Source organism: Nelumbo nucifera, chromosome 4, assembly GCF_055504915.1.
Source record: "Nelumbo nucifera cultivar China Antique chromosome 4, China Antique-T2T, whole genome shotgun sequence".
NCBI lineage: Eukaryota > Viridiplantae > Streptophyta > Magnoliopsida > Proteales > Nelumbonaceae > Nelumbo > Nelumbo nucifera.
The window spans coordinates 25681084-25692025 of NC_142652.1; the positions used below are offsets into that span (position 1 = coordinate 25681084).

At 39.1% G+C, this 10942-nt stretch overlaps 1 protein-coding gene across 1 annotated transcript in view; it reads right to left on the reverse strand.

Annotated features, from left to right (window-relative positions):
* Positions 1 to 10696, reverse strand: part of LOC104603008 (protein CASP) — a 56790-nt gene extending 46094 nt beyond the window's left edge. Inside the window, exons 1-3 of the mRNA XM_010266902.3 lie at positions 10395 to 10696; positions 8377 to 8487; positions 8035 to 8213 (exon numbers count right to left, since the gene is read on the reverse strand). Coding sequence (XP_010265204.1) covers positions 8035 to 8213; positions 8377 to 8487; positions 10395 to 10479 — 375 coding nt within the window. The 5' untranslated portion in view covers positions 10480 to 10696. The remainder of the gene's footprint in view (positions 1 to 8034; positions 8214 to 8376; positions 8488 to 10394) is intronic.
* Between the last annotated feature and the right edge of the window lie 246 nt (positions 10697 to 10942).

The window sequence follows — 10942 nt, forward strand, 5'->3', positions numbered from 1 at the left end:
TACAGTGAAATTCTTGGACTTACTTGGCAAGCTAAACATGATTGACATCCATGCTTAGCTTGAGGGGGAGTGTTGGTTCGGCTGTCTTAATTTGTATGTTTATCCTTGTTGGGTCTTAAGTCAATAGTTATTGGGCCTTAGTTACTAGGCCTAATCTTATTTAGTGTTTATTTGACTAGGTGTCCCTCCACTAATCAGGGGCATTCTAGTCTATTTATGTAACATTATGTAATGTTGTTATATATAATAGATTAGGGCTGGCTGAGAACTAATTCTGCCGCCCATCTCATATCTTCTTCTTCTTCTTCTTCTTCTTCTTCTTCTTCTCTCATTCGATAGCTCTATTTCAACAAACAGTTCAATCAACACACATGTTGGTGCATGCTGTCTTGAACCCTCAAAGACTACAAAACCTGAACCAATAAGCAAGGAAGAACTTAAAATTCTGTCAAATCAGCACATTCTTTATCATCATCTTTCTCTTCTCCTTCCATCCCCTTTTTTTCCTTTTCCTAGACAAAATTAGGGGCTTAGCCCCTATATTTTCTGAACTTTCTCTTATTTCTTCATTTTCGCCTCATAAATATATTGATTTTTGTTAGAATGTTAGAGTGATGTTCGGCTGATAAGAGTTCTTATTAGCCCATTCTTATGTTTAACTTATCTTGTAACTGGGCCTGTGTTAATGGGCCTAATCCTGTTTAATGATTTAAGTCATCTGGGTGTCCCATCACTAATCAGGGGCATCCCAGTAATTTCTTGTACCTTGTACTATATTCATTTATAAATAAAGGACTGGTTGACTGGCTAGGACAGTTCGACATTCTCTTCAGTTCTGTGGTTCTCTTCTCTTCCTTGCTACTTCGAGTATAGCTCTTCAGATTACATGGTATCAGAGCATTAGCTCCTTCCTGGTTTCAGCAGGCGGACTCTCTTCTCTTGCTGTCTTTTCATCTTCTCTCGTCCTTTTCTGGGTTGCTGCAGTAAAGACCTAGGAGTGTAAGAGAGTAAAGCAAGTTCGAACCTAGGGTTTCTCTTGGTTGTAGGACTCAAGGGAAGTAAGACCCAGAAGTAGATGTCCTACTAGATTATCTCCAACAAGTAGTAGCTATTGGGCTACTAAGAGAGGTCTGTATAGGACAGACCTGGTTGAGGACTGATTCAGCAGTCCTAGCACTAGCCGAAAGGGGGAGAGCTTCCTCTACAGTTGCAGCCTCGTGCTCCAGCAAGACTTGTGCAAAACAAGTGGTAAAGACTTAGCTTCTTCTACAGTTGCGGCTTCGGTGCATCAGCAAGACTCTTACAGAACTGTGGCAACTTCAGTTACAGATTTTTTTCTTCAGGTCGGTTATCAGCCCTACACAGTTACAGACCTTACTTTTACCAGCACTGCACTACACAGTTACAGAACTGCACTATACAGTTGCAGCCTTAAACTTTTACCAGCACTGTGAACTGGTTCAGTTACAGACCTTACATGCTACTGTACCCGAACTGTAAACACTTCTACCAGCACTGTGAACACTCTGAACACTGCGACCAGAACCACCAACAGTACTGTGAACAACTCTTGGACTGAAGTCAGGATGTCCTCACTATCCGGTGAAGTTTCCTCTAGGGATAACAGACCTGTAACAAGGTCCTCAAACCTGGAAAACCCTAATCTACACAGCTTGCAGATTACAAGTGTGCTGCTGGATGAGTATAACTTCAGAGAGTGGTCCGTCTCTGCAATGTTGTTCATTACCTCTCGTGAGCTCACAAGCTATTTGGATGGAGACAAGAAACAACCAGAAATTGGCAGTCCTGAATACACCGTGTGGCGCAAGGAAAATGCCACAGTCATGTCTTGGTTGCTGGCCTCTATGACTCCTAAGGTGGTCAGAACTGTTCATCACTTCCCCACAACTGCTAAAATTTGGGAGAAAGTATCTAAGACATATGGCCAGAAAAAAAACAATGCTAGAATCTACAGGCTGAACCAAGAAATTGCAGCCCTAAGGCAAGGAGACATGTTCGTGGCAACCTACTTTGCAACACTGGAAGGTCTCTGGGAAGAGCTTGACCACCATTTGATTTTGGATTGGGAAAATGCCAATGATAAGGGGAGGCATGACAAGCAGATTGAGGAGGGCAGAGCCTTCAAGTTTTTGGCGAGTCTTGACCCTGTATATGAAGGTATAAGGTCACAGATTCTAGGGAGAGATGAATTACCTGAGCTTCACCATGCCTACAACCTGGTGAGGAATGAAGAAGTAAGGAGAAAGGAGATGCAAGTTGACTCCCAGACACAGTCAACGGAACTACCTGGAGAACATTCAGCCTTATTCTCCACTAAGGGGAATAGATTTTCAGACAAGAAGTCTCTCAAGTGTACACATTGTGGTGGTGAGAAACATACAAAGGAGAGATGTTGGGTCTTGTACCCACATCTGAAGCCAGCTACTCTGAGAAAGGACAAAAGGCAACATAAGGGCCACACAACAAGTGGGAATCTTGCCACCAACAACAGTAGTGATAACTCACAGAGTACTCAGATAGTGTCATCTTCCACCGCAAGGCAGGTTGCCGACTCCTCTGGACCAAGTACTTCGGGCTTCACAGCTAGTGAGGTAGAGGTTCTCAACCGGGCATTAGCCCGTCTGAAGAACAATTCTTTAGCTTCCACCTCTCTTGCCAAATCAGGTACAACCTCTGCATTTAGTGCAACTAGTTCCATTAATTCTACCTCTTGGGTGATTGATTCAGGAGCCACTGACCATATGACACATATGTCCTTATTCTCCACATATCATTTGTTGTCTGGCCAGGATAAGATGAGAGTAGCTGATGGGTCCCTCTCCACCATCTCTAGAAAGGGGGTGGTTGACCTAAGCAAGGATCTCTCTCTTAAATCAGTCCTACATGTTCCTAATCTTACCTCAAATCTGTTGTCTGTTTCAAAGCTTACAAAAAACTTGAACTGCAGTATAACTTTCTTTCCTTCTCATTGTGTCTTCCAGGACAGATTGACGAGGAGAACGATTGGGAGTGGTCATGAGTATGGGGGCCTCTACTACTTTGATGAAGATGTCAGCTCAGCCATGCAAGCTTCTACTACTAGTCCGGAGAGTGTGGAGTCAATAGCTAGGCTGCACTTGTGGCATGCTAGGCTAGGTCATTTGTCCATTTCTTCCTTAGCAATGTTGTTTCCCGAATTATGTAAGGGCATTTCGAGTCAAAGTTTAATTTGTGATGTGTGTCAAATGTCAAAACAATGTAGATCAATGTATCTAATTTCTAGTAATGAAATTCAAGCCCCTTTTGATTTGGTTCATTCTGATGTTTGGGGTCCTTCACCCATTGTTTCCATTGATGGCTTCCGTTACTTTATCAGTTTTATTGACCATTATTCTCGGTGCACTTGGATTTATCTGTTGAAAGAACGTGATGAAGTTCCCCGGATAACTATGATGTTTTGCAAGATGGTTGAAACACAATTTGATAAAAAGATCAAGCAATTCCATTTAGACAATGCAGTTGAATACTTTGAAAGATCCCTGAACTCATTCATGGAAGATGTAGGCATGTTACATCAATCATCATGTGCTTACACCCCTCAGCAAAATGGGATTGCTGAGCGCAAGAACAGGCATCTATTGGAGACAGCTCGAGCCCTTCTTTTCCAGCACAATGTGCCCAAGCAATATTGGTCTCAAGCTGTTCTCACTGCATCATACCTGATAAATCGAATGCCATCTAAGCTACTGGGTATGAAGACCCCTTTCTCTGTTTTGTGTCCCACTCTTCCAAAATTTCCTCTTCCCCCGCGGGTTTTTGGCTGTACATGCTTCATACATGTGAAGGATCCAAAGAAGACCAAGCTGGATCTTAAGGCTACAAAGGGAATATTTTTGGGGTACTCTCCTACGCAGAAGGGGTATAAGTGTTATGATCCTGTCTCCAAGAAAAAATATGTCACCAGGGATGTAGTCTTTTTTGAGTCTCAACCCTATTTCCAGTCTTCTTAGAATCCTCTTCAGGGGGAGAGTAGTGGGTTGGAAGAGGATTCTCATTTTCCCTTCTTTTTTGTTCCCATTTCATCACCTTCCACTACTACTAATTGTAACATTCCGGGTCAACCTAGTGAGACTCCCACTGTGCCAGTTACTTCTCCAGATTCGGCTGGTGCTTCTGAAGGTTCCAGTAAACAAGAGGAAGAGATACTTACATACAGTAGAAGGAAGAAGGCCCCTCAACCTCATGATTGCAACCAGTTGAACTTAGATCAATCTATCTCTGCAATCCAAGGTAATTCTGACTCACTCAATTCAGATTTGGATCTTCCTATTGCTCTCCGTAAGCCTGTTCGTTCTTGTACCACTCGGCATCCCATAGCTGATTATGTTTCTTACTCACACTTATCCCCTGCCTATCATTCCTTTATGTCTGTTCTTTCCTCTGTATGTGTCCCTTCTAGGTATTCAGAGGCGGCATCTGATCCAATGTGGAAAGAAGCCATGAATGAAGAGATGAAAGCCCTAATGAAAGCAAGGACGTGGGAATTGGTGGACCTGCCAGAAGGGAAAGGCACTGTTGGGTGCAAGTGGGTATTCACAGTAAAGCACAGGGTAGATGGGTCAATTGAGAGGTACAAGGCCAGACTTGTGGCAAAGGGATTTACACAAAAGGAAGGAATTGACTACAAGGAAACCTTTGCCCCAGTAGCAAATCTCAACACAATCAGGGTTCTACTGTCACTAGCAGCAAAATTCTCTTGGGAACTTCATCAGCTGGATGTGAAGAATGCCTTCCTAAATGGTGATCTTCATGAAGAGGTATTCATGGAACCCCCACCTGGATATGATGTTGGAAAGAATGTATGTAAACTAAGGAAAGCATTATATGGTTTGAAGCAATCTCCCCGGGCATGGTTTGAGAGACTTTGTTTGGCCATGAAGAAAGTAGGGTACACTCAGAGCAGTGCAGATCATACATTGTTTACAAGGAGACAGGATGACAAACTTACAGCACTCATTGTGTATGTGGATGATATGGTGATTACTAGAAATGATGTGAAAGAGATGAAGAGGCTGAAGGAGTTCTTAGCTTCAGAATTTGAGATCAAAGACCTAGGAAATCTGAGATACTTTCTTGGAATTGAAGTTGCTAGATCAAGAGAAGGAATCTACATATGTCAAAGAAAGTATGTGCTAGATCTCCTAGAGGAAACAGGTATGATGGGGTGCAGGCCAGCAGACACTCCAATAGAACCAAGCCATGGATTACAAGAATCAATGGGTGAGGAATATTGTGATAAGGAAATATACCAAAAGTTGGTAGGAAAACTGATATACTTATCCTTTACTCGGCCAGACATTGCCTATGCAGTGCATGTTATCAGTCAATTCATGCACTCACCAAAGACCCCTCATATGAGAGCAGTGGAAAGAATCCTCAGATACTTGAAGACTTGCCCAGGGAAAGGAATTCTATTCAGAAAAAACAGCAGACTTGAAATTGAAGCCTACACTGATGCTGATTGGGCTGGGTCTGTTGGAGACAGAAAATCAACCTCAGGTTACTATACATTCTTGGGAGGAAACCTAGTCACATGGCGCAATAAGAAGCAAAATGTTGTGGCTAGATCAAGTGCAAAAGCAAAATATCGGGCTATGGCACACGGGGTTGCTAAACTCTTATGGCTCAGAACTCTCCTTAATGAGCTTGGTGTCAAGACTGAGGGTCCTCTCAAGCTGTATTGTGATAATAAAGCTGCTATCAACATTGCCAACAATCCTGTGCAGCATGACAGGACAAAACATATTGAAATTGATCGACACTTTGTCAGAGAGAGGATTATTTCAGGAGAACTCTATGTGCCTTATACTCCATCAAAGATGCAGATTGCAGATGTATTAACAAAAGGGCTGGCATCAACAAAGTTCAGGGACATACTTGGCAAGCTAAACATGATTGATATCCATGCTTAGCTTGAGGGGGAGTGTTAGAATGTTAGAGTGATGTTCGGCTAATAAGAGTTCTTATTAGCCCATTCTTATGTTTAACTTATCTTGTAACTGGGCCTGTGTTAATGGGCCTAATCCTGTTTAATGATTTAAGTCATCTGGGTGTCCCATCACTAATCAGGGGCATCCCAGTAATTTCTTGTACCTTGTACTATATTCATCTATAAATAAAGGACCGGTCGACTGGCTAGGACAGTTTGACATTCTCTTCAGTTTTGTGGTTCTCTTCTCTTCCTTGCTACTTCGAGTATAGCTCTTCATATTACAATTTTCTATTTTTTAATATGAAGCTTATAAGATCCTGGATATGGATAGAGGTAGATGTATACCATTTAAGATGTTTATCATGTATCTAGTTTTGAAGTCAAGTGCCCTTTCTCAATACTTAAAAATTTAATTAAGCTTTAGATATATACAAATTCTTTGTAGTATGATTTGTTAGAAACACCATGTCAAACTTAAATATGTTAATGTGTTAATATTACAAAGTATACTCCAAAACTGTCCATGTAGTATCCAATGTCATAACAAGCATGTACCATGTCCAACAGTGTATGCTAGGCAAATATACGTATCTAGATATTGTAGATGACAATATATCAACATCTGCAATAGCATATAATATTAAGAACATATTCCTATTTAGGGGTGGCCACGAGTCGAGCTCTTGACGAGGTACTTGAGCTCAGCTCATGAAAAGCTCAGCTCAACTCGGTTTCGACCGAGCTTCGAGCTGAGCTCGAGCCCAATTTACAAGCTTGTTTACTAATCGAGCCAAGCTCAAGCCTAATAAAGCTCGGCTCGTGAGGCTCGCGAGACGAGCTCGAATAGCTACATACATATAATAATAAAAATAATAATATTAATATTATTATTATTATTATAGAAAATAATATATAATAAAAATATTATATCTATAATATTTTTATTTTTATTTTTATAAAACATTTTTCTCAAGTCGAGCCAAGCTCGAGCTCAAGGTTCTAGCTCGAACCGAGCTCGAGCCTTGTACTACCTTGGCAAGCCGAGCTCGAATAGCTAGCTATTAGGCTCGACTCGGCTCGTATCCACCCCAATTCCTATTCTACTTCTACCTGCTATGCATGTGACCCATTTGACAATTTGAGCAAAAGGATGACAGTATAAAACTGTTAGAAAAATCTGCTTGTGCAATATTTGTTTTTCACTTATCTTCACATTGCAATATGTTACAGTTGTTAGCATTATCATAGTGTAAGGTTTGTGGTCCTGGCAAAGGACCTGATTACTTTTTTCCTTATCTTTCTTCTCTTGTTTAATAATCTTACATCTAAAAACAAGGGATATGTGTCATATCCTTTTTTTTCCTTGTCTTCTTTTAGACCAGAAAATTAATCTTTAGGTCTTAAACAAGTTATTACAAATAGGGATATGTGTCATTGTACAGTGAGATACGGTGATCATATATTACTCCAACATTGCAGCCAAAATTCATAGAATTAGACAAGTGTAAAATAAATAGATAGCATGTAAGATAACAAGTATTTATAGAACATAAGATTCCACAGAACATACATGAAGCCAAAACCAATGGATCCAAAATATATTAAAAAAACTGAGTACTTAGAATTGTAAATATCATAAATTAAGTGTCTTGACATTCTAAATTTAATTTTATTAGAAATGATTTAAGTGCTAATAATTTAACAATGGATATGGTTTTAAATAGAACGGATTGGCGAAACAGGATTCATGTAGTCGACTCCATATGTTGGGATAAGGCATGGATGATGATGATGATGATGATGATGATGATAACGGATCACTTTAGGGATCATGCATCATCCAAGTTCATCAGAATGAATTTGAAATTACAGATCTAAATATAACAATTGGATGCTCTTAAACATTATCTGCAACTGACCAACTTTTTGCTATTTATAATAAAGAGATTTAAGGCACTAAACAACACATAAGGCCAAGGAAGCTAAAAGTCCTTAAAAGACACTCCAATGGAAGTTCCTAAAAAGTAACCAGTTGTACTTACAGAAATTGAGGCAAGAGCTGGATAAGGATCTGGAGCCTCATAAAGCTTCTGATAGATATTAAGAAAAGCATTTTCTCCAAATTTTGCTCTTTTTGTAACATTGTCCACTTCCTCTTGATAACCCTTTAGTAAAGAATCAAACAATTCTAACTTTTTGTCTGCAGAAGCTCTCTTGAAATCTGCCAATATGGATTAATAAATTTTACAGGCCGACCTTCAAATTCACAAAAAAAAAACACACACACATAGAACATGTCCCAGACCAACAGATGACCAAGGCAATGACAGCAAAAACAATGAGATTGAGCACTAATATTAAGATCCAGATTTTAAAGGGCATACCTCGGGTACTCTCTGCAAGCTTCCGCCTGCTTTTCTGGCTGTTTTCCTGATTTTCAGCTATCTTAAGTCCCTGCTCATCTAACAAACTCCTTTCCTTCTCCAAGTCAAAATCTATTCAAGAAGAAAAGAAAACTCTAATCATTATCATATAACAATGCTTAATGTATTAGATTGCCTCTTGCAGTGTAATAACATAAATGACAAGAAATTTGGCAAGCATATGATAAAACTGGAAAAAGATTAAAATTAAAACAAAAGTATAAATAAGCTGTAATAGGGGCAATTGTTTGGTGCAATGGTAAAACCTTTGACTAGTGTGAGAATACAATTTGAGTCTGAGAGTGGCTATTTTCTCCAAGAAACACTTCCAAAATTCCGGATATCCAGGACCAACATTGATTGAGTAATGATCATATCTATAATTCTATATAAGCTGTAATAAGCACTCAAAAACCTCATTTTTAAAAAGTACAAGCACAAAGTATGCATGAGATCGACCTTACATGAAGTTGCTATAGCTATCATTCTAAACACAAACATCACCATTACCACCATCTGAAAAGTATCATCCATCACAATTGGTCTGATGCGATAAGAAACTTATATATATTAAATTGCAATAATAAAAGACAATAAAAGTATAGCACCTCCATGCGAATGGTATAGAACCTTCCATTCATGTCATTTACTCATTTCAGAGTCCACATTCACTCCTTTTAAAAGGGAGAGAATGCTTCTACAAATGGTGGATAAAAAGCCATATCACCCATATTATCATGAAAAATTTAAGATTCATTCAAATATGTCCTACACATGGTTTAAAGTATCAATACACCCGATATGCACGAACAGGCAAATCGGGTGTTTCATGCATATCGGGTGTATCGCTACTTTATAACTTTCTTATTTTAAGTTTTTTTTTTTCAAAATTGCATCAGGGGGTCGGTTTTAAGCTCCCAATACGATATGCTCCATATCGGGCATATCGCATCGAAATTTTGAACCTTGGTCCTACATGAATATTTCATCCACCATGAAAAAGAGCATTTCCTCCTTACAAAAGGAGTAGAAGTTTTTTCCTTATTCCATGTCTGAACCACATAAAGAGATATGCATATAGATTTTTGAGGTCTCAAAATTGCAGACACTCAGCTGTCATAAAATCAAAGTAACTGATTATACTGACATGGATAACAAAATATCAGTATGCATATCAAATAGCATAAAAGGAATACAACTTTGAATAGCGAACTAGAAGTATATTGGAAAGGGCATTGAACTTGAACGTTCTCATAAAAAGGGCATAAAAATGCAATCCATAATGCCTCAAACATAATTTAGGCTTGTAGGGAAAGATCTTGATATATTTATGTTCTCATGCATGGGAAATTAAAAATCCATCAATAGAAAAAGGGAAGTTTTGCAGAACTTTGCAATAATTATTTCGGTAAATGATTACATATCAAACTTGCCAGTTGCCACCATCTCATCTCCGATGACAGCCTTCCCAACTAAAATAAAGAGGACAAGTCATTTAGAAATATCAAAGCTAGCCTAACGCTAAGCAGCTAAATCTCGTTAGTCGACAAGAATTTCCCCAATTCTTCACTAACATGAATTCATGATTACAATCGACAAATGAGATTTTTCATTTATTCTGAATAGGTGTCTATGTTATCTTTTTTTTTTCTTTTTATCAAGACTGAGAAGATATAATACAGATTGAGAGAGATACTGCGGTTCACTTTCTTGGTTTACAATGACCGACTATAATAATTCAAGGACTGACTACTGTGATCCAATAATTGTACAGAGGAAAATGGAACCTCGGCAACTCAAGGTTCTATTACTAATAGTAAGAAGAAATTTTTCAGTAAATTCCGTCCAAGGAGCTCTAAAAGTTGGAAGCAACAAAGCAAATTGCACAACTCCACTGAACATGCTATCTCAGCGAAAATTTTCCGTATATGGATTAAGAAAAATTATTAATTAATAACGGAAATGCGAAATGGCGCTACCTCTCCAAAAATTCGAGACGACTACGATGGAAGAAGGACCGGAGCTTCCTTTCTCTCTATCGGATCCTCCTTGAGGGACTTCCATGGATGAATCTGGATCTGCAACAACTCCACTCTAAATCTCTCTTCGAGCTCTTCAATCACGATGTCTTAATTTACAGAGTGTTTTACTTGCTGAGTTCAAATTCGGGATCGGCTATCCAATGGCGTCAGATCCTTGAAACCAAACTAACAAACAATAGTATAATACTTCTCTCTTGCTTCGCTCGCATTTTCCTTTTGTAATTAAACGTTAAATCAATGTGCATTTTTCAGGTAGGGCGGTTTTTATTTTTTTCTTTTACATTTTATTTTATGCAGGTAGGACGGTTTATTTCACCGTCGGATATGTCATCTAGATCACACATCGAGGTGTGGGTCCACAGCTCCATGGGATCCATGATCATAGATTCTATACGAAAGGTGGATACAGGTTGTTGACTAGAGTCCCACAACCATAGTTTCTAAATTGCTGTTTGAGTTCGAAAGGCATTGTTTGGTTGTGAGAG